The sequence below is a fragment of the Crocodylus siamensis genome, chromosome 2, assembly GCF_052110815.1.
Source record: "Crocodylus siamensis isolate JL-2025a chromosome 2, ASM5211081v1, whole genome shotgun sequence".
NCBI lineage: Eukaryota > Metazoa > Chordata > Crocodylia > Crocodylidae > Crocodylus > Crocodylus siamensis.
The window spans coordinates 92,481,103-92,508,414 of record NC_143396.1 but is presented as its reverse complement, the minus strand read 5'-3'; the positions used below and the strand labels follow the sequence as shown (position 1 = coordinate 92,508,414).

Sequence of the window (27,312 nt, the reverse complement as noted above, 5' to 3'; positions counted from 1 at the left end):
CATGGTTTTTAGTATGCTCTGCTTTCAATGACCATTCTACTTTTAGCTATTATTTTAATACTCCGATGAGATCTGTGCATTGCCTACTGCAAATTGGAAAGCATATTGTTTCTGTACTTCATTTCCCAAGCTGGACTGATGCCAGAGCCTACTGCAGTGGTGCAACAATAAGTGACAAAGGGGGTAGGGCAGGTGGACGGGCAGAGCTTGTGTGTGTGGGGGGAGGGGGCGGGGAATGGGAAAAGAGGCAGCACTGAAGTGGAGGGCCTAAGGCTAGTGGGGGCAGAGGCTGTGAGGGAAGGCAACAGTTATAGCTCCAGCCCCAACCCCAGGTCATGGCAAACAATTGTCTGCCCTCCGCTCTCACCTCACACTTGAATCCAAGATGAACCCCCCTCATGTGAAATGATGAGGAGGAGAAACCTCATTTTGGATTTGAATAAATATGGATGGTATTTCATACATCTCTGTAAACAGGATTATTTTCCTCATTAATTCAAATATGTACTGGGAGACATTGGATATAAGATGCCACACGCATCTCTGCTCAGCTAAGATGAAGCAGCAGCTATACTAGCTATAACCCCGAAAGTTTTGTACTACCTATATCAGTTATGCTACTGCAGAGATGCACAAGCTTTGTAAGCAGCTGATACTTACTGATGAAGAATCCTCCTGAGAGCCACAGGGCAAATAAAGCCATAGCAGACCCTGCAGAATTGCAGTGATGAAATCTGAAACATGTTAAATTCTACAATAGCAAACAGCATACAATTATGATCTTTCTTTTCCTTTACTGTATTGGGAGCACCTATTTGATAACATACTCACATGTTCCAGTCAGTCCTGAGCAAAAGCTTTGCAAACTACTGATGAAGCACTCATGGCTAATCAATGTTGCTATGGAACAGCAGAAGCACAGAGTAAAATAATAGTCCACTAGGTTATCTAAATACTTTTACCAGCAGAACCTAACAGCAACAGTGTCTCTTGGCTGAGATGATCCAAGGACATCTCGTGCCCACCTGTTTTTACACATGTGCTCCAAACCAAGAAATACACTAGTTAAGTCACTCTGGGTGCCCTTCTGCAGCCACTCTGAAGTTCTCATGTTACAGTGTGCCTGGGAGCAACCACTAAAATAAATGCAACTTTCGGCAACATATTTCTGGAACATGCATAACTATCAATAGGATCAGGTAGGCAAAGCATGCTAGGGATTGTTCTGGTGGCTGCTGCTTCTGGCCATGTCTTCAAAAGTAGGGTCTAAACTGCCCACTTTACAGGTTTACATTTCTCCACTTTGAGGCCACCAAAATTATTACAAATCCAAGGCCACTGCCAACTACCTGCCTCCACTTTCAAGAATTTGGAGTGATCGTTCTATTATGTCAGGGGCAGGCAAAATACGGCCCACAGGCTGGATCCGGCTTCCTGCCCATTCTATGCAGGCCATGGAGCCCCTAAAAAATTTAGAAAATTAATATTTATCTGCTCCTGGCTGCCTGTCAAAGATGACAGGAGACAGGGTCAGTAGGAAGCCAGGGGAAGCCAGCAGGACTCAGCAGCCTGCACAGTCTCCCCCTGCCCCCCAACTGGAAGTCCTGTGCTTAGCAGAGCCTTCTGGCCTGGGCTCTTGGGGACGTTCCTGCATTCCCGCATCCCAGAGGGAAATTCAGATAAGAACGGGGGGGAGGGGAGAGCTGCAGGTGATCACCCTTGACCTCGGGGCCAGGTCGGGCCAGGCTGGGCCGCCTCCTCCCAAGTCCTGCCACATGATGCTGGAGTGGTCAGCAGCCAGCAGGAAAACAGGAAAATAGCAGCTACAGGTGTGGGGAGTGGGAGCTGGGTGGAAGCACAGGGCCTGCACTGGCAGGGCCCAGAGCAGGGCAGGCAGGAGCATGGGGTCCAGCACCAGCTGTGCTGGAGGTGGGGCAGGGGTCCTGCGTTCCTGCTGCCCCACTTTGGGACCTGCCAGCACTGGCCCCACACTCCCACCCAGCTGACACTGTGCTCCATGTGCCTGGCCGCTTCCCCTTCCCCCAGCCAGTAGCTGCCATTTCCCCACTTTCCTGCCTGCTGCTCCAGGTACCAGGGCCAGGAACGGGAGGGAGTGAGTGAGTGAGTGTGTGTGTGTGTGCGTGTGTGAGTGTGTATTCATAGGCCAACTCCCACACTCGCACCCCACCATACACATGCACCCACAACCCCTCACACTGTCATACACAGATACCAACACCCACTCACACAACCCATCCTCCCTACCCCCATACAGCCCCATACCCACCCAAACCCCATACATACACACACCCACACCTATCCACCCCCCACAAAACCCTCCCACACACACCCGCACCCTCCCCCACACTCCACAGACCCACATACCCACAGGCCCCCACAAACCTATAACCACCCCCCACAATATACAAGAGTAAGACTTCGTTTTAAGCTATTATATATAATCACCTCTGTGTACACTACACAAACACATGTAAACTAAGACAAAATATTTTTTTAAATCAAATAAATGATATTGTAGATGTTTGCTTTTTAGAATATAATTTGGTATTTTTCTGGTTCTGAAATGGCAAAACCCCTTGCTGAAAGGAGTACTGGCTGGGGCAAGGGGAGGGACTTTTGGCAGCCAAGTTCGGGGCTAGGGGGCGAGACTTCCGGTCACAAGATGGTAACTAGAGGGTAAAGCATCTGTCAAGGGGCAGGGCTACCCATGCGGCCCTCGACTGCTTGCCAAAACTCAATAAGCAGCCCTCCGCCCAAAATAATTTCCATGCCCCCTCCCCCCCCCCATACTTATTTTGGGGAAGAAAGAGAAGGGTTGGGATCAATGCATGCTTTACCATTTTCTTATCACAGCATTTGGGGGGGCAGGAGGGGAACTGACTCAATATTTCTGAGGCACAGTGTAGACTAGTAGCTTCAGCACATAAACTGAAATTCAGAGACACAAAAGACCGATGGCTGGTTATTTTTTTATGACACTCTGCCAACCCAGTTTCCACTAAAACCAACAACTTGGAAAAAATTCTCCCATCTTTCCAAGGGAATAATACAATCCTAATTTTAAGGGTTAATGTTTACAGAAAGTTTAAGTATGTGAAGTGTTAGGCAATATTCTGAAGTTATAAGCCATATGGTTTTCTGGCAGTTTGGAAGAATCTTTCTTTGTGCAAGTATTGTAAGTATGCCCTATGAAGTTTAGTTCCAGCCATTAATAACACACCTTATAAGGTATAGTAATAAAAGAAAGAGTGTCCTTTTCAAAAGAGACCATTCTGTTTTTTGTATATGAAAGAGAGAATGATTTTGCTGTGTAGTAGCTGGCTCACAGAGATGGAACAAGCTCATATTACAAAATAAGTTTCACTTCAGTAAAGGTCTATTTTTCCATAGTTGAACAAACCCAAAGCTTGAGCTCTACTTTCCTAATGTGTGTATCATGTGTGTAACAGTTCTCTTTCTCTGTTGGTTGTACTAGTTAGACAACAACCTAAGTTTTTTTTGTCTATTTATATAGAACTTTTTCTACTGTGTTGTTATACTGGCTTTGCAACTAAAGCAATTCATTAATTGCCATGTTGATGGTGTGCAAAAGGTAAAGCAAAAAAAGGCACCTGCATTCCTTTTAAACTATCTGAAAGGAAATGGGGAAAAATGTAGAATGCAAATATTATGTTAAATAAAAAATAATAATTTTGTTCCCTTGCAATTTTATCTTTTTCAATGTCTTTTGAATCAAGTATAAATAGATGTCTCCTCTGACAATCTGAATGGAAAATATACGCTCAGTGAGATTTTTGGACAAAAAAGGATAAACTGCCTCTTGTCCCAGTCCGTAATCTCTTTCAGTAGAACAGATTTTAATATTAAATAAGAAAAAAACCCTATCTGCCTATAGCTGAATTTGTAACAGCCAGTATGGCATGCTAAACCTTCGGAGTCACTGCAGCCCAGATTCTGACTCACTATAACATTCTCTGGGATAATACATGAAAGACATTCTTTCAAAAAAACAATTTCTGTTCTATTTTCTAGTTGTAAGAGAACAAGGTAAAAACTCTGGAACAGATCACAGTATCATTCGGAGTCAAAACTTCTATACTGCAGTGTGCTGAGAACGGTGGTTCAGGTCATATCTGAAAGTACATGACAGTTCCCTCATTAAGTGTGGTTCAATTTGAGATACTGGAAGACGTTAGCATGAAGATTTAATACCTAGCTTTCTTGGGAAAGTTAGTTGGGGGAAAAAAACGGGAGAATCTTCTATGACTTAGTTTGTCTCCCTCACAATGAAGATGTTTAGGTTAATAAAAAGAATACTTAAATGGTTTGTAAATAGGTTTAACATCATCTAATTACCATGTGCAAGAAAAATCCATGTGCTATCAGAATTTACTGCAGCTAATTCCTTGAAGGCAAAAATAAAGATTTTAATCAAACACAGTGTGTTCTTCTAACTGTTATGGCCATCAATATTTACTCCTGTTACAGTCCTTTCTGGTTGGTTTCTGCAAACAGTGTGTGCGCATTTAAGAAGGCTTGTGACTTGAATGTGCTTTTTAAAAAAAGAAAATCTGGCCTAGACCCTGTGTTTTCAATCCAAGCTGTGGATTCTACAGCCTGTTGACTCCCTGAAGCAGCTGATAGTTAAAGGCTTGTTTCCGCTTTCTTAACAATTTCCTGGTTTGCATAACAATCCTAAATGAAACACACTCAACAAGTTTTCCAGCAGAACACTGCCTCTAGCATATTTTTTATACTTCAAGTTGAAACAAACTCTTAAATTTTGTTAATAAACGATTATATAACTACGCAAGTTTTAATGTATATTTGTCTCCTTATATATGTCTGTGTTGATATATATTGCAGCTACTGCAAACAGCAAGCTCATGACAATTTGGCCAAATCCAGGAAATACAAAACTTTAGCTGATGCCTGATACTTAAATCATGCCATTGTGAATAAAAATGGGGGGGAGGGGAATGATTTAATGTTTAATTTCCTGTTAAAAAAAACATACACATGGGATAAAATCTTTCCAGAGCAGTTATAAAACATGTATTTGTTAGCCAAGAAGTTAGGTAAATATGGACTAAAGCCCAGTCACACTTCTTATTCCTTCTGTCTTCCTCGCCTAAAAAAATTTTGCAGAGCATATTTGGAGCTGTTCAAGTCTAACCAATGAGTAGATAATTAATCAGGCTGCCTGAGGTATGTATTATATAGCCAATCCACTGGAATAGTTATTTCGATACTATAATGACATAATTGGGCTAAACATACTGAAGTATTGTATGCACTGAACCATGCATGTGAAATAATCAGGGAAACGACTACTAACAAAAGTTTCTGATATAACCGCATGACTAAAATTAATGTGCAAGCAGTACAGGGTAGCACCTGTCAAACCAATTCTTAGCAACAAGAAGGGCTGAAGCACCTTTAGCGATTGCTACCAGCTTCAAATTTAAACTAAGGATACTAAAGAAGACATTTTTCAAAAGGCATAAAAGAAAACTAGACATTTAACTTCAGCTGAAATTCACTGACAGCTGGGTAGCCAACTACCTTTTGTATTTTTGAAAGTTTCCTAGTAAAAAGTTACTGATGGGTAGGGACCTACTCAAATCACGATTTTGCATTTTTCACAGAAACCTCTATTTAAGGTGGTTCTCACAAAAATCGGCATTCCTTCCACTGCTGATTGGCTAAGTGGGCTGCCCATCATGCAACCCTGACCTCTCCGCCAATCACCACTGAGGGGTGAAACCACATGAATGGCAACCCATTTGGGCAATCAGTGGTGAGGGGCAGGGCCATTGCCAGGATCCCTTGACAAATCAGCGGTGTGAGGGGCCTCACTGCAAAAAAACCATGAAAATGGTGGCACGCATCACAATCGACCCGCAAAATCGCCCACCTGCCTCTTAGATTTCGGTAGGTCCCTACTGATGGGTCCTTTGACAAGACAAAGTCCTACATTGTGAAATCTAAGTCATGACAACCATGGACTCATCAAAACCTATTAATATACCATCACATTGCGTTATCATGCAACATCAATTCAGCACCATGGCAAACCTCATGTATAGCAGTTAATCTCATGAGATCCTTTTCAGGGTACTGTGCATTAGCATTGATGGGAGAAGGCAGGGGGAGGGAAGATATCCCTGCACATGATTTACAAGATAAACAGAGAGATTTAAAATAGGAATCCATAGTGTCAACAATGTTTAGACCTGTTGTGGTCTTCCTTTACAATGGAACAGTGGTTCCCAACCTTTTTTGTGTCGTGGACTGGCACGGGAGCAGTGGAGCTGTTCTGCCCCCCAGCTTTAACCCCGCACATCACCACTGGTGGCAGAAGCCACTCACCCAGGCAGACAGACAATGAGCGGTGGGCTCATGCAATGATTCGACAGCCAACCCACCGCAACCCCCCGTGGCTCAGTGGCTGGAAACCTCTGCAATAGAAAAAATGCTCTATATCATTTTCCATAGTCAAGAAACAAGTGAAAGCAAAGAGCTGGCATTTTCCAAAAGGTGCCTTGAGTCTAATAAGGGCTCCTTGGAGTCTAAAAGGTTGAGAACTACTGCTCTACAGGATCACAGCAAGTGCTGAATTTTCTTGTCGCAGACTGATAATCAATTTGTAACCTCTGTACTTCTTCATTATTCAAAAAATATTCAAATTAAAATCAAAATATTATTTTGATTAATGGAAAGTCTCTACAATATTTATCTTGTAACTAAAAATCCACTGATTTTTCTTGTAAGTAAAAATCCATTGATAAACAATATATATCTTGTAACTAAAAATCCATTGATTTTTTAGACCAAATCCTGTCCCCAGTGAAGCCAACAACAAAAATACTTTATTGTGCTCTAAATCAGGCTCTTAATGTAAAGAGCTGCAATGGTGTGTGGGGAGAGGGGGAGACATGGGTGGGTGTGCATGCATGTAGGCCAGGGGAAAGACGACTGGCTCTTTGCATGCCCAAACAGAGCCTTCATTCAAATGGTGGACATACGGCTGGCAGAAGCAAATTTGCTCAGCAACTACAGCCATTTGAGTATTTTTTTTCCAACTGAAAATTAATTTATGTGGAAAAAAACGTTTAAGATTGCTGTTAGTTTTTGGCAACGTGGTCTTTGAAACACGATTACGCCACAAAGCACATCTATGTGCTATGTTATCCCTTTCTGGGATGTGTATCTAGTTTGACTGAAAGAAGGAAAGCAAAAAAAAAAAGAAAAGAAAAGAAAGAAGAAAAGAAAGAGCACGATAGAAATGAACAGAAAGATACTGTAGACATGCTGAATCTTTCAGTCATTTCTCAGAGCCAGTCACCTGACACAGCTGTGCTGACTCTGCTTCTACTGCTTGGTTTTGCCGCTAAGGTGGTCCAAATTCACCAATGTATCAATACATCTTATATTCATATATAAGGCTCAAATCTTCAGCTTTGTTTACTTCCCTGATAACTAGACTATGTTTCATGGTCCAAAGCTTCTTCTAGGAAGGGCTAATTAACACCATTAAGAAGAAGAAAGGGAATAGGGTGAACAGGAACTGCAATACAAACAAAACTGCCCTGCTTTCTCAGAACTGCACATGGCCCCAAAGCAGGATACTCAAAATATTTTATATAACATACTCCGCTGTATGGCCCTTCTCTATATGGCACATTTTCTGTTTTTCAGCAGCCAGACCAGCCTGCAAGTATTTACTTCCACTGAACATCAAGGTACTAAAGATACAAATACATGTAGTAGTATTCTGCAGTGCAGTGGGTGATCTGAGCCTTTAATCCAGATGAATTTAACAATAGAGTGCATTAGCTCTTCTCATAAAAAGATCTGCTTTAATTTTAGTTCTCTCTCCATTTATCTTATGGTTATGTAATCTTCAATAGAGGTCAAACAGATTTTCCCGAAGAAACTAGAGCTGCCTTTTTTAGAAAAAGGAAAAATATTGATGCTTTAAGCTGCCACACTGATTTTAAATATGATGTGTAGTATGACAGTCCCCACTCCACCCTCCCAGCCCCTCTCCATGTAACAAATTAAAAAATACAAAAGTAAAATGAAAAGCTCCGCTAGACTGTCCTGACAACACAAGACATAACAGCAACAGCAATCTGCTCCCTAAGTCGGAAAATACAATTAACATCTTACCATCATCCAGATCAAGACAAAGATTGTAGACAGCCACAGGCCTCTTATTACGCTGCCCTTGTCTTCTTGATTGCCTTGGTGGGGCATTTGGAGGAGATATCGACGTAGAGATTGGCTCAGGGAAAGTGGCATCAGGCAGGGTTCTGAAAATCTGCAAATCAAGAACACAAAGGGCATTAATTATTTACCACGAACAGCAACCTGTGTAATGCAACTGTAAACCATTATCAAACAACATTTGTTTTGGATTTCATTCAAAGCAGGCAGGAGCCAAAAATCTATTCCTTCAAGTTTTGGGAGTGTGCCGTGGGTCTTTAATGAGTGCTTTAAAAATAAATAAATAAATACAAAATAAAAATAAGCAAGAGCACGGTCAACACATTAACCAAGCTGCAAATCAGTACATCCAAAAACCAAATATGTGCACCCATGCTTGCCAGAGGGAGAGGAGGGGGAAAACAAGTTTCTCTGCCCACTAACCAAAAAACAAAAAACAACAAAAAAAGCATTCTATGATTTTAGTTCAGACCTGTAATCTAGCTAAAACGCCCATCTTTAAATATTCCGAAAACTTATGACAGAATGATATGATTATAATATCATCCAGGTTCCTTTTTAAGGAAATATTAGCATGCTCCTGAAGAGAGTGGGGATTTGAGAAGTGGGAGCCTAAGGAGAGAAGGAGGAATATTATATTGGTTTTGGAACTTTCTCAGTTAGTCATTTTATATTGAGTTATGAGGCATAACCATGAAGACACCCACGAGGTGCACATAAAAGGGATTATGCTTCCTTTCACCATTTCATCTTTTGTTTCATGAGCAGCAACATCCAATATAAAGTGTTGTGTCACTGCTCTTTGGGTGAAGCAGCAATAAACATTTGTTCAAGTGTATTTTTTCATTTCATTCAGACAAAAGGAGAGTCTAATGATGCTTATTTACCTATAGCAGCTGATCAACATTCTAATACAGTAATTAAGTAGCCTTTTACATTTGAACATGGTGGATTCACACAAGCAAATAAGCATGCTACTGGTATATATTTCATTAAAAAACAGTAGTACTAAAAAAGAACAAGCACACACAACTTCACAAAAATGAAACCTTCTGCTTGTGTTATACCGTACAGCACCAGAACATGATAATACAAGACACAACATAATAAAATAGTATTTGACATTACTTTATTCCAGAGGTCTACAGAGCTAAACTTTGTATGCAAAATGTAACAAGGAGAGCGTTTATAATGAGTGTTCTGAGAAGACTTTTACTAAGCAAAAATGCATACAGAAGATGTAAATAAAGAGACACTGCAGGCAGCACATTTTTGGATTATTACAACAAGTCTCAGGTGCGGCATGAAGCTAAAAGCCAAGTGACTAAACACACAAGGACAGTAATCACAGTGTGATAAACCACTCTGGGCGTCATGTTGTTACAATTAAAAGAAACACTACATGCTATCATATGCTGGCCTATTATCCTGAGTACTATGTATATACAAAATCAGATTGTAACAGTAAATATCCTCAAAGGCAGAAACCCAAATTTATGCTGGTTTCTCCACGGCATCCACTTAGGTTTACCCTGATGTTAGGTTGTAGTGCCTGTGAAATATCGAGAACCACTATTCTACAAAAATGGAGGTGGGGAAAGGATGAGAACATCACAATACTCAGCATCACTGATTTGGCAACACACATGGCATCCAAAGGAAGGCAATGGTGGAAACAATGGTGGAATGCACCCCCTCCCACAGAGCAAATACCCTTATACATTTACACACCCAAACACTAGCTTTAAAGAAACTATTTTCTCTTGTACATGTCTATAAACATTGATTATATGAGAGAAAAGGAATGCTGCATGAAACCCTTGATAAACAAAATTGTCTGCACAAGGAAAAAAAGACCGAACTATGACAGTTATTGCCTCTGTAGGTGCCATGCAACTTAGGACCAAGTCAGAAATACTAATTATGCTCACAGTTCTAAACCATCTCTTAAAACCTAATGCAATATTTAATAACTTCTGAAGTGCACATGCAGGGTATTTAGCTAACAGTACCATACTGCCCCCTTATGTGTAAATAAAACAAAGCTGTATTAAGCTATTTTATAGACAAGTATTTGCTCTTGGACAATTCAAAAGACTGCCAAGAATGCCTAATGCCATATTTTCATGGGCTCAGTGTTGCATTCAGGCTCTCTGCAAACAGCAAACCACCTAGAAATCTTTAAAAGGTTTTGATGTTTTATTTGCTGCCCTATATTCCACAGTGGGGTTAATCTAACTCATATCCAGATATCTCAGTTAAAAATCAAATGACATGGATGGGAAGAGAAGGTGTTCTCCAGGGGCACAACAAAAAATAACACTATTTGTATGAACATGACTTTGCATGAGCTAGAGTAACACGCCTTGATTCTCTGTCTTGCACAGATTACATTGTCCTGTAAAATTACTGGTGTGAGAAACTAAAGAAAGCACCAAAATAAAATATAGAAATGCCAAACAAATCATATACCTAATTTTTATTAGGCAATACTAATCCTTATTCCATGACATGTCTAACAAACACCATGATAGGCACAGGCAGTAAGAAAGCTAATGAACTGGATACTGCAATAAGCCCATTAAGAACTCTTAACTGTTATTAGCAGCATGATGATGAAAAATATTAGTTAAAAAGCTATATGCTACACAAGGGAAATAACCAGCAATTCCAAACCGACTGTGCTAATCAGCTAGAGAAAGTAGACTACTGACCTGGGAAAAGAGAACACATACCTGAGCAGTCATACAGCAACCTGCTACTGCCAAGTGCCATGACAGAAGCCCTACAGGCAATTAACAGAAGAGTGTCTTGCCCTTTCTTCCCTCCCCTCACCTAAAACAAAGGAGAGATAAATAGCACCAAGCTTTCTCCTTTGTTGTTACCAGGGTCCCTATAAAGATTGGTTTCACCTCCTGGCTAACTCAGGCAAGCCAAGCTCAACTTCCTTTATGAAGCTAGGCAGAAGGCAGGACAGTTCTTATAGACTAACTAAATTAGAGATGCATAAGCTTCCGTGAGTTCAAGTTCACGTCATCAGGTGCTATGAAAAGACATAGCTGTCATCATCAGCTGCCAAGTGAAATATAAAGCACTACAGCTGACAATATTAAAAATTGTTTAATTAGTGAAATGGCAAAGTTTGTTACAGGACCATCCAACTCAAGTCACCATGCAAAGCCAGCCTGGGTTCCCTTATGAAATCATTCAACAGGGCATCGGGCTTCAAAAACCAGTGTCAGGCCATAGGCAGATAAACAGACTGTTATAATTTATATCAGTATTGTATTCTAATGTAAATCACACAGGGATTGGGATTGGACAGATGCACAGCTATCCCATAGTAGCTACCGACTGTGCGAACTATTACAGCCCCTCACCACTAGGCAACAGGACAATGAACAGCTATTCCAGGATGCATGGACAGATCAAATTTAAACTCATGTAACATAGAGCAGTAGAATTTTACCCTTGATTTTTTTCAGGAGTAATTCTCCACTGGATTGGGCAAAATTATTCTGGTTTAGGGGCTTAGATTGTCTATCTTCCAGGTTTAACCATTTCATCTGTCCATGCTCTCAGAGCAGAACCCCATCTCTTCCTTCCTTCCTAAACTCTCCAGGCATGTCAGACTGCAAAAGAGGTATTATTTCTTGTGCATGGTAGGAGAACGGGGAATACCTCTAGAAGTAATATATTTTTCCATAAGGAGCTCAAATGATCTCCAGGGCACTTTCAGATAGCTCGTACCCCACGCTCAGTGGAATTATAGTATGAGTAGAAGTAAACTTCATCCTATCTTTACCAGATTTCCTTGGTCATCTGCTATACTAGGGAGATTTTTGCCAAATTCCAAGTAATCGCCACCCTCGCTGTGTAGGAAGGGCACCTGAAACATACCTCCCAAATCTGGATAAAAAAAGAGCTATTTGGATAAGAGAAATACAGTCACCTGATTGTTAGCAACAGTTCTCAGCAAGTCACACTTGACAACCACAACCCATCTTACAAATGCTACTGGTTACTGTGCTGGCTGATGTGGACAATCCTATAGTACTCCATGTAACCAACTCACGGCAGTACTTTGCAAGCTCTAGATCTACATACACTAAAATGTTACTATGCATATCAGAACTATCCAGTCACAGATACTTTACCAGGACATTAATGTAGAGTTAATTTTGCTCTTCCAGGCTTTTCATATATTCCAGTAACACAAGCTTTTTAACTGGTTCCCATTATTTTTACAAAAATGGGATATAGCATAACCCTTTCACAACTAGACCTGTCTTTTCAACAGTAGTAAATTGTCTCTGAAGTAAACACTGCAGGTCACACCGATTTTGCACAGTGTCATTATCTGCAAAACAGGCAGAGGACCAGATATTGCACACCCCCCCCAGGGGCACACAGGGATCTCATGGACTTCCATTTTCTCACTTTCTCTGTGTTGGTGTAAATGAGTCTACCTTCCCATAACAGAAATGCCTTTTATTGTGTCCTGACCAATATTTAACTGTTGCCAATTTTAAATTCTATTGAGAATTAGAGTACAACATGATGGATCTAAAGGAGAGGGATGGGTTAAAAAAATAATTTCACCTTTATTTTGATTAGCGATCACAGGAAGCATTCTAAACATTTTACAGTCAAAACAAGAGATTACAATCTAAACAGATTATGTATAGACAGAGATGGGAAAGCTAAAAGAAACAGGAGAAGATAGTTTACAAACACTTAGATGCTTTGACTTAAAAGGGGATTGCAAACGTAAAACTGACCAAACCTCAGTTGGCCCTTTTGGTACAGTGAATTATAAATAATAAATGTGCAGCAAGTCTACTGAATGCATCCAGGAGTGTGGAAACCCAATCCAGGCAAGCCACCAACATTAAAGCAGTACTAAGCATGCTATTTCATAAAATCTTTATTTCCCTGTTACTCCAAAGGAGCTCCCCTCAAACATAAAATAATACATAAATCAATCAATCAAGCTCCCACGGTCACTGTTCACATAGATTGTAAAAGTTGTGACAGCAGAGACATTAGTTTGTGTGTAGACAATTAAATGAACAAACTTTAGCTACTAAATTAACTGGGTTTAGCAGAGATAAAAACAAGTAATCAAACTTCAAGAGGATAAGAAGATTACAGTTACATGGTGTGATGTAGGCTGGAGCAGCTGTCACCAAACTGTGCTGGATTTACAGTAGAATATTAATACTTTTCAACTTCGTTCACTATTGTTCAGCATTATTCATTTTCCAGCGTCACTTTACTTGCCTTAAATCAGCTTGTGGTCAAATACTGAAGCTACCTACATAAATGATTTGTAGTTACCTAAACACCAACACAATTACATAAGCCATAAAAAGCCTGCTCTCAACCACTCCCTTCCATTATACTGATAATGTGTGAGAAAAAGTTTTAAGTTTTTAAAGGTGTTTTTTTGGGGGATGGTTTTTTTGTTTGGTTTTTTGCTTATAATGCAAGGATTTTTTTTTCTCATATACACACACTTACCCTGCGTGATGGACAAAGTAGCCTCAACTGAATACAGCTTACTCCTCAATAATACGGTCAGCCATGGATTGTACATGGAATGGTAGACCCTGGCACTATAGAACAGGTGTAGCCAACCTGTGGCAGGCATGGCACAAGTGGCACATTCAGCCTCTATATGAGCCACATGCAGATTGCAAAGGGGAAAGGTGTAGCATGTTGGTAGACAGAACAGAAAGCAGAGCAGCAGATCAGGCAGGGGATGGGGATCACAGATTCACAGAAGTTTCAGGCTGGAAGGGACCTTGTGAGATCACTGGGTCCAACCCCTCTGCTCTGGGCAGGAAAGACTGCTGGGGTTATAACATAACCCCAGCAAGATGGCACTTGGGGAGAATCCAGGGTAGTGTTGCACACTGGCCAGAAAGCTGCTCCCACTGCCATTCAAGAACACCAAATACAGTCTGCCACCTTTAGAGCATCTTTAAACCACTAGGGGCAATTAAGGTTCACTTAGAATCAGTGCAAGGGAAACATTAAGGAGAAGATGCAAAAAAGAGGGAGGAAAAAATAAGGGTACCTGACAAGAGAGCAGCAAGGAATAAAGTTAATGAAAATCCTTAATCTCTGAAACTTGCCCCCAGCTTTTGTCATGAGGCAAAAAAATAATGCATTTTCACATTACTCGCCACTTGGAGTATGCGTGTAGTTATCCCTTGAGTATATGAGCAAGAATCCAGAGAGAGTCATTTACCAGTTAATCCCAGGATGGCGGAAAAGTGGGGACATGTCATGTCAAGTCCTAGACCAGGGGTGGGCAATTATTCTGGGTAGAGGGCTGCTTAACGAGCTTGACTGAACTCTTGAGGGCCACACGGGTAGCCCCGCCCCTTGATAGCTGCCCCACTGAAACCTGAAATCCCACCTCCTAACTCCTGACCTTGGCCATCAGAAGTCCCTGCTCTTGCCCCCCATAAATACTCCTTTTGGGAGGGGTGGGCATTGCCATCTTAGAACCTGAAAGAAACCAAATCATACACTAAAAATCAAACACCCACTATAACGCATTATAATTTTATTGCAAAAAATATTTTTGTTATGATTTTTGTTTGTACAATACACATATATAACGAGGTGATTGCATAATAACTCAAAATAAATTCTTAGTCTTGTATTGTGTGTGTGTGTGTGTGTGTATGTATGGTGGGGTGTTGAGGAGGTATGGGTGTATGGTGCAATGTGGGGAGTGTGGTTGTGTGGGGGGGCAAGGTGTGGGTGTAGGGGACTCCCCCCCTGCATTCCTCCCATGATGCAGCAGCAGCAGGCAGAGGTGCTCAGGATGCTCATGCCGGTGGAGGTGCTGATGCCCAGAGGGGAGCCGCTCTGGCCAGCACTGCACATCATGGGGAAAAAGGCACAGCCTTCTCCAGTGAGTCTATATTGCTGGGACTCCTTGCACGAGCCTCCCAAAATAGTACTCTCTCAAGGAATTTGGTGCCATAATACAAGATTTTATCTTGTAATTTCCTTCAGTAGAAGGGTCCATTGGAACTGATAAATAAATAGAAACATACACAAAAACAGTTCAAGTTATTTTTATTGAATTTAAAACACTATCCATCTGGACAAAATATACCACTCCACCCTTATGCATTATATGGATATTATCCTTGTTACTCCTGGTCTTCCCATGGTAACTGGCAACCATTTATGGTGGCCTAAGAATATTTTACACATTAACAGCCAAAGCAATAGTCCAGCAGAGTTTTTTACTATCACAACTCCTTCTTTTCTAGTTAATTTTTTGTTTGAATCCAGTGCAAAACTAACCGGGTTTAGACCCAGTAACCTGTACAAAAACAAACAAAAAAAACATTTATTAGAGATATAACAATGTTCAGAAAAAAAGGAGTTAAAATGGCTGATTTACAATGCACACTTACTCTGCTGGAATCTTTATCCAGTTCATCTCTTGAAGCAAGAAGACAGTGACTCCGGCATTCCTTAGGTCATTTTCTGCAACATAAACCAAAGATGCATTTATAGCAAATCAACTCTTTAATGTAGAGAAGCAATCAGAAGCATATTAGGATGTGCAAGGTGAAATCCACAGAGTGCAATGAAATATAAAGTATTCTACATATGAACCTGTAAAATAATATCTTAGAAAAAATGCTTAAAATATTCAACAACGGTATTCTTCAATTTAAAAATCTGAGCAATAATCTTCCATTTCAAGACAATACAATAATCGCAGATCCTATGTCACGATGCAGCCTCCCCAGGATGTTGCTAGGGCACTGTGACCATGCCGGCTCTTCCCTATGGGTGCCTACTAATTTCATCTGCCATGCCTTGCTGGTATAAATGATAAATCAGGAGGCTGCCCTCGAGTTGCTGCTCAGTCACAGTCCTGACAGACTCCTCTAAATCCTGTGGGTTGCTGGACCCCTTACTGGGTCCCATGCTCAGGAGGTGCCTTATGGTGCCCCCAGGCGTAATAGGATAGATGCATCGCTCCAACACCTCCTCTTTACCATGCCCCATGCCTTGCAGGTGGTATTTAAATGTGGACCCTATTTTGATGAGGCCACAGTCTAACTCGGCCTCCTATCATCACAGGGGTCTTGGCCCCTGTAGCTGCACCCTCTCCAGTGCTGGGATCACTGCAACCCTGTCTCTGCACCCTCTCTGGAGCTGGGGCTCTACTCTGTAGTATGCCCCCTATGAGGCCGCCTCCTCCCCAGCAGCATCTGTCCGGTCCAACATAAATATGAGCTCTTGAGCTATAACATAATACAAGTAATGCAAGCTACACTCTACCTCCTTAAAGCAGGAAACTACTCCTTGGGTATTGAGTGCCTCCCAGCTCTGGGTACCTTGTAGACTCCTGGAGACTCATTAGCCCTGTCAACAGTTTTATCCAGCAGCTACAGTGTTCCTGGATAGTTCTTCCCTGCAGGAGCTCCTTCCCCTGGCCCAGGGCCCTGACTCCTTCCTCTCATTTGACCAGGTGCAGATGCAGGCTAATTCCCCCATTAGCCTGCTGCCCAGGCAACCTGCAGCTGTGAAGCTCTGTCTAGTTCCTCAGGCTCTCTAGCCAGGCAGTTCCTGCCCTTAAAGGGGAAGGCACACCTTAGTGCCCTGCAACATCTTAGCACAAGGGTAAGCAACGTTTCTGACTGGAGCACCAAAAAAAGCACAATGTCTACCTTGTAAGGTGCTGGCATGCCATAGAACCAAAACCAGGGTGAGGATACATGGCAGGATGCACTGCATATTAATTTAGTTAATAATCATAAATGTTGTTTGTTCGTTTGTTTTTACAGTAAATATCAGGTTTTCTAAAAATTCTAAACCTGGTGACAATAAACAAAATGTCATACGCTACCTCTGCTGTTGAATATGTTTTGTTAAGTATGCTCTGATAAGGGAGAAAAAAAGAGAAAGGGAGAAAGAAGAGAAAAAAGAGAGAAAGAGGGAATGAGAAAGAAGAGAGAGGAGAGAGAGAAACAAGCCAAGAGAAGAGAGAGAGAAGAGAAAAAGAGGAAAAGAAAAAAGGAGAGAAAGAAGAAAAAAGAGAGAGAAAGGGGAGAAAAGAAACAGAAGAAAAGGAAAGAGAAAAAAGAAGAGAGAAGAGCAAAGCACTAACCACCTGGGTGGGAGCAGGGCAGGCTCAGCTGCACAGGGCAGGCCATGCAGTCAGGGAGATGCTGGGAGGGGGAGGCTCAGCTGTATGGGGTGGGCGGCAGTGACGCAAGCGACACTGGAGGGCTGGCTACGGGGGTGGCCAAGGTGAATTTTGGGGTGACTACAGCCCCCCCCAATTCTCCCCTAGTGCCGCCCCTGTGCACTGGGTTCTAGAGCCTCAGTCCGGGGTGACTGCAGGCACCCCTGGGTGGAAGGCAGGGGAGGGGCCTGAGGCAGCGCAACCTCAAGCCCCTCCCCAGCCATCTGCTCTGAGGCATTGGGCACAGGGCAGATGATGGGTTGGGGCAACACAACCCCACCCACTCCACTGCCGTCCATCTGGAGTCATGCATGCATACACTGCCTCAGGCCGCCCCCTGCCCTGGTCTCTGAGGCATGTGTGTGGTTGCCACTAGCACAGAGCTGATACCAGGGCTCTGGAGCACCAGCACCACCTCCATGCTGGCAGCAACTGCACTGTGTCTCAGAGCATATGGTGGGAGATGATCCTGGGGTTGCGCTGCCTAGAGGCCCTCCCACACCATCTACCCAGAGAAGTGCATGCAGCTGCTGCTGGCACAAAGCCTGGGTGGGGCTCTGGAGCCCAGTGCACAGAGGTGGTGATTTGGGGGGGAGGGAAGGAGTTGGGGAAGCTATAGCCACCCCAGAATTCACTTTAGTCTCTCTGTAGCCACCCCCAGTGCCGCCCAGGCCACCACTACCCACTCCGCAGTGTAGTTCCCCATCAGCCCCCACACTGGGAAGAGGCTGGCACCATGTTCTGGGTAGCTGCTGCCAGCCATGAAGCTCGGGCTTCTTACAGCAGGCTTTGCAGCCTCCCAAGCCTCTGGCTGGAAGAAGCCCAAGCTCCGTGGCTGGCAGCAGCTGCCCAGAGCCTATGCAGGCCTTGCATGCTGTACTCTGCCACACATGCTGGGGGTTGTCGATCCCTGCCCTAGTAACTTTTGTAAGACTAACATTTTAGAAGTACTGGTCAACACATTTTAAAAAACAGATTTTTTTTTCACTTGTGCTTTCGCCATTTTTCAGATTGCTAAAACTAAATATTTTAGATATCAATTATTTCATAACATATGAATTTTATTTTTAGCATTTCATCCTGTTTGGACAAGGATCAGTCCATTTTGCTCTTGTTCTTAGTTAGCGGTGGTCTATTTCAATTCCTTGCCCTCATTCCCACAATTTGGTAAAACAAGGTGTCACACTGCATAGAGTTATTTTTACTTAATCAAAAACATTTTTTCACTGTAATAGGCAAGCCTTTTTTGTTTAACCAAATTTTTCACCAATACCTGAATTACGCAAAATTTAGGCAGCACTTTAATTGATATTTTAAAGTTCCTTACCTCTCCATGTTCACCATTTTGCTTATTGAAATACAGGCGTGCCAGCATCACAGCAGCTTCCTCTTCTCTTGTTCTTCTTCAGCAACATCATAACATAGGATTTCCTGTACACTGGATGGTACAAGGTTTCTGGTGCTTCGGCCCTTTTGCAATGTGAAAAACACCTCCATATAGCATCTATGATCCTTAAGCTTGAAAAGAAGTTCTGATGACAGCAGAATGATGCCTAGATATCAATTTCTTGTGAAAAACCAATCAAAAGGCTTCAGTATGACTTTTGCCATCTGCCTTATCCAACCTTGAAATAATTACAAATCACTGCAACTTTGAAAAGTCAATGGGTAAAGTCAAAGCTAGAAACAGGAACTAACCACGAACACACTACCGCTTTCCTGAAATAACAGGACTTCCCCAGACAGCCTCACCTACATTAAAGTTGTAGTGGTTGAACTGCCTCAGTTAGCCCAACTACTGTAGGCTAAAGTGTTGCTTGTTGGAACCTGCAGACTCTACGGGTCTCAATCCCATACTAAAAATAGATCATCCATCTGCTCCTCTTTATACAAGGCTCTTGAGCTCCTCACACTGCCAAAGCAGCTAAAAGTTGGGAAAATTTCACCTGTACCTGAAAGCAGCAACCAACCCACAAATATTATCAATCTCTCCACACACATGCTTACCAAAACTGAAAAATCTATCCTTTCTAAAGGCCTAAATTTCTGTCCAGAAAAATACCCTAATAAAATACTTCAGTGTGGAGAACTAGAAGAATTCTTCCTCCACCTCAAGAAATATTTCCACGACCAAACTGAACCCACTCCCAACAACAACTCATCCTCTGACAACATTCAGGAAACGATCAATGCCAACCCCCTCCCCCCCCCCCCCCAAATCAGATTGGACACCTCACAGTGGACAAAACCCTAACCTTGAATGCTACATTGACTCCTTCAGGGAAAGAATGAACAATAAAATAATCAGGAACACATGCCACCATAATAACCTCTCTCTACCAGAGAAAAAGGCCATAGAATCTCTAAGAGCTAACCACCAAATAGTAATAAAACCAGCAGATAAAGGAGGAGCCATAGTCATCCTAAACCATGAGGACTTCATAAAGGAAGCCAACAGACAACTCTCTGACACCACCTACTACAAAAAACTACAAGAAGATCCTACTCCCCTTTTCACCAAGAAACTCAACAATACCATCAAATCATTTCCAGCAAGACTACAAGAAAAACTGCAAACCTTGATCCCCCCACTACCTAACCCAGGGACTTTTTACATGCTCCCTAAAATACACGAACAAGGGAACCCTGGAAGACCTATCATATCCAACCATGGGACCCTAACTGAGGAAATATCCAGTTTTGTTGAATCAATCCTAAAACCACTCGTCACCCACCGAGCAAGGTTTGTACAAGACACTACAGACTTTTTACAGAAACTTAAAAACATAAACCACCTTCCCAGCAACACCCTCCTAGCCACCATGGACATTACCAGCCTATATACCAACATCCCACACCAGGACAGCATCCAACCCTGCCTTACATATCTACAGGAACAAGATTACAACTCCAAATACAGACCCAAAGATATTACTGATCTTATACACTTCATCCTCACACACAACAAGTTCACTTTTAATAATCAACACTTACTTCAGATGACGGGAACAGCTGTGGGCACTAAAATGGCCCCACAGTATGTCAACCTTTTTATAAGCCACCTGGAAGAAGACTTCCTCAAGAACTGCACCATCAAACCCTTTATACTTAAAATATATCAATGACATCTTCATCATTTGGACTGAAAACCTGCAATCTCTGATCGAGTTCCATCACAAATTCGACAATCACCATCCCTCCATCCAACTTTCTCCTCCAGGGAAATAAATCACACATTTGAAAGAGCCACCCAGATACCATGTGAAGAACTGCTGCAGTACTGAAGAAAACCCCCCACAAATCTCACACCGCTGGTTATGACATATCACCCCTCCCTCAAACCTGTACGGAAAATCCTCAAACAATTGCAACCCATACTAGAAAGAGACCCTACTCTTAAAAAGATCTTCCCAGAGCCACCCATCCTAGCCTTTAAACAAGCACCGAACCTTGCTAACCTCATCACCAGAAGCAAACTTCCTCAAGCCCAGAACACACCAAATGGATTCAGACCATGCCATGACAAGAAATGCAAAACCTGCCAACACATCTCCACCACCCCCACTATTACTACACCCCACAACAGAGCCATCAGCATTCCTGGATCTTACAGCTGCACCTCCAGAAATGTAGTATCTCTCATCGAATGCACCAAATGCCCTGATGGAAAATACGTAGGAGAGACCAAACAACAACCGCGCACCAGAATGAATGCACACAGGAAATCCAGCAAAGACAGGAATACCCAATTACCTGTGGGAGCACATTTCTCACAAGAAAACCACTCTCTCTCCAATCTCTCAGTCCTGATCCTCAAAAGAAACTTACAAAACACTTCCAGGAGACGAGCCCATGAACTCCACTTCATCAGCCTCCTGGACACTAAAAATCATGGACTAAATATAGACTTTGGATTTATGACACATTATAACCTGCCTGACATCTGACTCCCCAGGTATCTCTCCACTATTCATCCCCCTTCCCCACCCCCCCCGTCTGTCTCTCACCCACTGACTCCTCAATCTACATTTTCACTGACTACCTGTCTTGTATGCATACCACACCAGCCTCTGGCTGCTTTACTTTTCGTTCCATCCAGGAAGAGCACATGCCAACTGCTGAAACTTCCTTAGCCTGATGAAGGAGTTTTCAACCCAAAACCTTGCTTAATAATTGCTTTCCAACTATTTAAGTTTGTCTAATAAAAGATATCAGTTCACGCAAAGAACCTTGTCTACTCATATCTGATGCATCCATATTCTCTTAGACCATTCATTTGGAGTTCTTTGCTCTGGACCTTGTGGCTCACATCAATAATCTCAAGCACTGTAATAGGTAGGTAGGTTCTCTAAAACAAGACTATGGTTGGAAGGTCAGTTGTACAAGGGTTAAAAAAAGAGAAAAAAAAATCAAGGTTAAAACACATCCTTTAATTGCTTGCAAGTTATGGGTGTGTTGACTCAGCCTTTTCTAAAAGTAGCAATCCTGGTACAAAGACTGCAACTTCCTTTGTATCCTGATTTCATTCCACACTTCAACAATTCATAGCAAGAATGCTTCTGGTAGCAAATAACAAACAGGTATCAGCCAGTACATTTTGTTGCTGTTTTCTGAAGAGTGGAAGAGAGAGTTAACAACGCATATGCCAGGATTGAAATATCCACACTTCTCTTCATGGTGTGAGCAGAAATAGCAAATCCACCTTCTCTTATTACTGTAGTTACCTACCCTAACCTGCATGAAGGAGAATTAAAAAAGGAATGCCTTTCTTTAAAGCACAGCCATGGATAGCAGGCTTTGGACATCTTACAAGAGATTTAAAAGGAATACAAATGCTTTTAAACAAGAAGGGATGTTAGTTAATCCTATTCTGTAGCTACCTTAAATACGGCATACATATTTAGTTACCAAAATTCAAACAGGGAGTTCAGGAACAGAATATGTGCATATCTCTTCAAAAAGAATAAATTGCAGCTGCAAAGATAAAAGGCTGTGTTACTAACCTAAGCTAAGGTTTAACCAAAGAATAGCTGTTCACCAAATTGAACAGACTGCAACCATGCCTGATTAGGTAATATCCCATTTTGCCTTTGGTAATGAGAATGTATTCAATCTGTGCAAAATTTTATATTAATCATGCAAGCTGCTTTTGACTTTGAATCAATGTGCTAGCTGTATAAAACATGGGGAAAAATGGTGTATAGTCAGATCCTTCGGAAAGGTGTAATATTCTACACTACAAAAGAATGGTAAACAACAGTACAGAAGTAGCCTTGAAATTTATTTTTCCTCCAGGAAGTACTCTGATGTTACAATAATGATTTGTATTGTTAGCTGAATTTATGGTTTCACTGCAACTGTATATCTCCTTCCTAACAGATCTCATGTTCTTCCAGGCTGCTTTTATATTCACCTCCTGGCCCTTTTCTTACAGTTAGACTGTAAGGGCTCCGAAGCACAGACCACTGTTTCCAGTTGCATGGGCAACATTTATCAAAATGGGGCACGAATAGATGAGCAGTGCCAAAAGGCATGACCACAACTGAACTGGCAATGCTCCACTTCGACTGCTTGAAATATTTGGTTTCTTAAATTAAATGAACACCTAGCTTGATTTGCAAGATGTCCTCAATATGGCAAAAACCTGGAAGAATTCACAATGAATGAAAACCAGATTATGGGCTAATACCCAGTGCTCTCTAGCTGCCAAAACTGGACAGGATGTAGCTTGGATGCACTTAGCCAGCAGAAAACAACAAGCTGGAGTTTATTTTGCTTGTCTGTAAATTCTGTGTTTCATTTAGTGTTTCCCTTCAAAAAGGGAAGCTGAAGTAGACGATAATCTGAGGCTGTACTCTTTATATCTGGACTACCACCACAATCACGTCTCTCTCATAAAATGTTTTACATCATATTCCTTGACTTGAAGCAGTGAACATTTCTTCTGGGATTCTCCACGGTGATCTCCTGAAGCCAAACGCATGCAAGTACAATACTTTTGACAGGGCCAGCAACCCAGCCCTAAAGACAGCATTTATCATCAGAATTCCATTTCTCATCCTCAAGTCTGTTTGCCTGCTTAGAAATTTTGTCAGCGCTGCACTTAGTTAAAATCAGAGAACAAAGGTCTACTCTGCTTGAAATCTGTGCATGAAGCTGGGGGAAGTATCCCAAAGTAATGCACTGCATGTGAAAAAGAAAGAATGGAGAATCATGTGCTTCAATACAATGCCTGTGCACACCAAAATATTTTTACTGCTATGTTTTGGCAGGCTGCTTTCAATCCCTAGAATCTGAAGGGACTGGTGCTATACATTTTCGTTTTCTCATACTGCAATATGCTGATCAACAGTATGAATAAGTTACTCCAAGATTTACTGAAAAGGAAAACATTAAAAACGTTTTTGGCAAGGGGGAAAGAGATCTGTGACCTCAGGAGAATCTCCTGTGGCTCACCATGGCCCCTTTGCCCAACTGCTAACTTATCAGAAACAACTCCACAGTAGATAGAAAGAGCTTAAAAACACAACCACTTCTTAAAAGAAGTAGAGCACTGCCATCACAGTACATTGTTTTTTGTTGTTGCTGGTGCTACTGTTCATAGCCCTGAAACAAACAATTTCATCATTACTCCCACTAATGTCACCAACCACACATGCTTAACTTTAAGCTCATGTTTAAATGCTTCACCGGACTAAAAACCACATGTTTCTTTATAAACCATGTTATAAAAAACAGGCTATGAGCTTTGAAAGGAATTCTCCATAGGCCATGTCATACATTGTCTTTACTGATTTTATACTGATTTACTGTATTTACTGATACTTCTTCTGCCATCAAGAATAGGATGGTGCAATAATGCTGTTTCCTGCCATTGATACAGGTTGAATTTCCATGCAGACCTACCCCTCCACCACTGATTTGAGGTTTTGCTGTTTTTCATTTATGAGGTTGATGAGGAAGCAAAAGCTTTGTCTTAGGAGACAGCTCTGTCACCCTGCCCTCAAGGGTGCAGGAGTGGTGCCCCTTCAGCAAACACTTAAATATCACAAAGAATGCTGCCTGTGTAGCCACACGTGGCTCAGGCAGCAGTCTTCACCATCTGCAAGAAGGAAATACTTCCTACCTGTCTCATGAATATTGTGAGACTGGTTTCTGGAAAGTGCTTATAAGACAAAGGAGTACTAAGTATTATTATACGAAGCAGCTATTGGTTTAACAGAAAAATATTAAAATACTATTCCTTGTGCTAAAACTGGGTTTTAGACTTGAAAATAAATTAAAATGTGTGTACCTTAATGAGTTCCCCATATGAACAAGCTAAAACAGCACATAACTCAAATATACATTCTAACTAAGCTACATGAAAACTAATTAATTACCCGTAGCATTTATAAAAGTGAACAAGCAAAATGGATGAACACATTCTTCACTCTTCCGACAGCAATTAGCACAGCTTGTAAAAATGAACGTTTTTTGCCTACAGGTTTAAGCTTTCTGAATTCTCTGGTGGGGGTCTTTCATTTTCCTTTCTTCCTTTCTGTTCTCTTTCCTTAGCAGACTCTGGTTTCCTCCTTTCCTGAAGGGACTCTTGTCTGGCCCCTTTGTTCCCTCTTCTCAAGTTTCTTCCTTTGTAATTTTCATTTTCTTCTGTTTTTGCCATTCCTTCCTGCTCATCTTTCCTCCCCCGCAAGCAGACTTGTCCATTCAATTCCCACTGAGACTATTCTTATTCAAAAGTTTTCTCCCTCCTCTCCTAACCCCACCTTTTAACCCATTTAGTTTTGTCATATTTTTTTTCCACCTTTTTCATGGCTTTTTTTTTAAATGGAAGTTCAGAATACCGAAAAATAAGTAACATCTTCAAAAGCAGCATCTCAGTTTAAAGGACTTTTTTTAACCAATCAAAAACCAAAATAATACACTGATAAGAACACAGTCCACTTCATCCCTGTAGCATTTTAGAGCTTAGACCACTAGCACTACTCTGCCAAGAATTCCTGGCTTTGGCAGCTCCTGGAAAAAGAAGCTTAATAAAAGTCTTTAGTGCCACAGGAAAGGAAAAGAAGAGAAGTCAAGGCCTTTTTCATCCAAAGTTGATTATTGTTAAATCAGTTAATACAGTGTTGCCTCCAGGCCAAGAAAGAATGGTGCCTTGTTGCACCGTGCAAACAGAGTATAGAACCCCTTCCCTAGAGTGCTCACTACATAAAATGGACAGAAATGGGATGAGAGGGAGGAAGAGATATAACACCCAAGGAAAGCAAAGATGGTGGCAGAAAATGTCCTGTTAGCTCCTCTATTTTAGAACATGGGTTTTGTTAGAAACAGATAACCCAGAGACAGGCAAAATATAGCCCATGGGCCAGATCCGGCCTGCCAAGGGATTTTGTCTGGCCCATGGTGGATCCCTCAGCTCCACCCAGCTCAGCTTCGGGGCAGCCCAGGCCATGGTGCATGCAGCCAGTCCCACTGCCCCTAGGCATGCAGACAGACTGGGGTGGCACAGCAACCAAACTTGCTCCCCCACAGTGGCAGCTCCTTCCAGTTGCCATTGCCAGTCTCCACTGACACCACTGAACCTAGTCCTCTTGCCCGGGCATCCTGGCCCATGTGCCCTGCACCCACCACTAGGAGTACTGGAGAGCATGGGCAGGCAGGGTCTCTGTGGGGACCAGTCTGAGACCCATGGAGGCAAGGAACAGCATCCAGGACTGGCATGAGTGAGTGGGGCTTGAGCCAGAGCTGGAACTGGGACAGGACAGAGCCATGATCCGCTGCCTGCACATCCCTGCAATGGATACCGATTCCACAGGGAGGGATGCATGGGGAGCAGACTGCAGCTCTGCCCTGGGCCCATGCTGTCAACACTGCAATCCTGATCCTGGCCCGACTGGCCCGTGATACTGTTCCCTGTCTCCCACATCGCCATCCCATCAGCGTGGCTGCGCACAGGGCAGAGCCACTTAGGGAGTTTTGGTGAGCTGTTGCAGACAGATGGAAGAGGAGGGAATGACCCAACAAGGCAGGGGGGAAAGGGGGTGCTGCCCTGGCCCACAACAGCTCATCAAAAACTCCCTAATTGGCCCTCCAGCTCAAATAATTGCCTAAGCTCAACAGAGAGGAAATAAAAGGGACGTAGGACACTGAAGTGAGAGTTAAGCAGGGCAGGATAGAAAAGCCTATGAAGGCTACAATGTAAAGAAAAGCTAAGGTGAAGAGACTCAAAAGTTGAGGGAAAGAAGGATTGGAGCAAACAGCACATCAACACAGACAAAGGAAGTCACATTAGTTCTGTAGAAATGACTCAGTGTCTGAAGGTCCCTGGCTCTGGTTGCTTCTATAGCTACCCCTACTGGATAGAAACTTCCTTGAGTTTTTCCCCTAGGTCACATGGCCTGGTGTCTGGCTCCCCTGAAAGGGAAGTAGCTTCTTTGATATATAGTTCCTGATTTGATGAAATAGTACTCAGGCAATCCTTTCCCCATTTACCCCCGTGTTATTCAGATCAACAGTTACTAGTTTGGCTGCTTCTGCAACTTCCCCTTCCACCTGGAGCAGACACCAGTGGATCAGAGATAGAAGCTACCAGTTATACCTATCTACATTGGGCAACTACAAATATTGAACTGATATTCCCTTAATCCTTACCTGTCCCCTTGCATCCTTAGTCTTTGTTTAATTCTAATACCGGGTACTGATATCTCAGGGTTTTTTTAACCTGCAGCAATCACTGTTTCCAAAATTTCAATACCGATCTAATTTTCTTCTACAGCCAGTACTACAAAGCTACTGTAATTGGCTTGCCACCACCAGTTGGAAATACA

The 27,312-nt window shown here is 42.2% G+C and overlaps 1 protein-coding gene and 1 pseudogene across 3 annotated transcripts in view; one reads left to right on the top strand and one right to left on the bottom strand.

Moving 5' to 3' along the window:
* Positions 1–27,312, bottom strand: part of ARHGAP10 (Rho GTPase activating protein 10) — a 223,427-nt gene that overhangs the window by 51,298 nt on the left and 144,817 nt on the right. For all 3 annotated transcript variants that reach the window (XM_090036363.1, XM_090036361.1, XM_090036364.1), the window contains exon 19: positions 8,197–8,347. In XM_090036363.1, the coding sequence (XP_089892489.1) occupies positions 8,197–8,347 (151 nt within the window). The remainder of the gene's footprint in view (positions 1–8,196; positions 8,348–27,312) is intronic.
* Positions 19,725–21,458, top strand: LOC149870509 (uncharacterized; annotated as a pseudogene).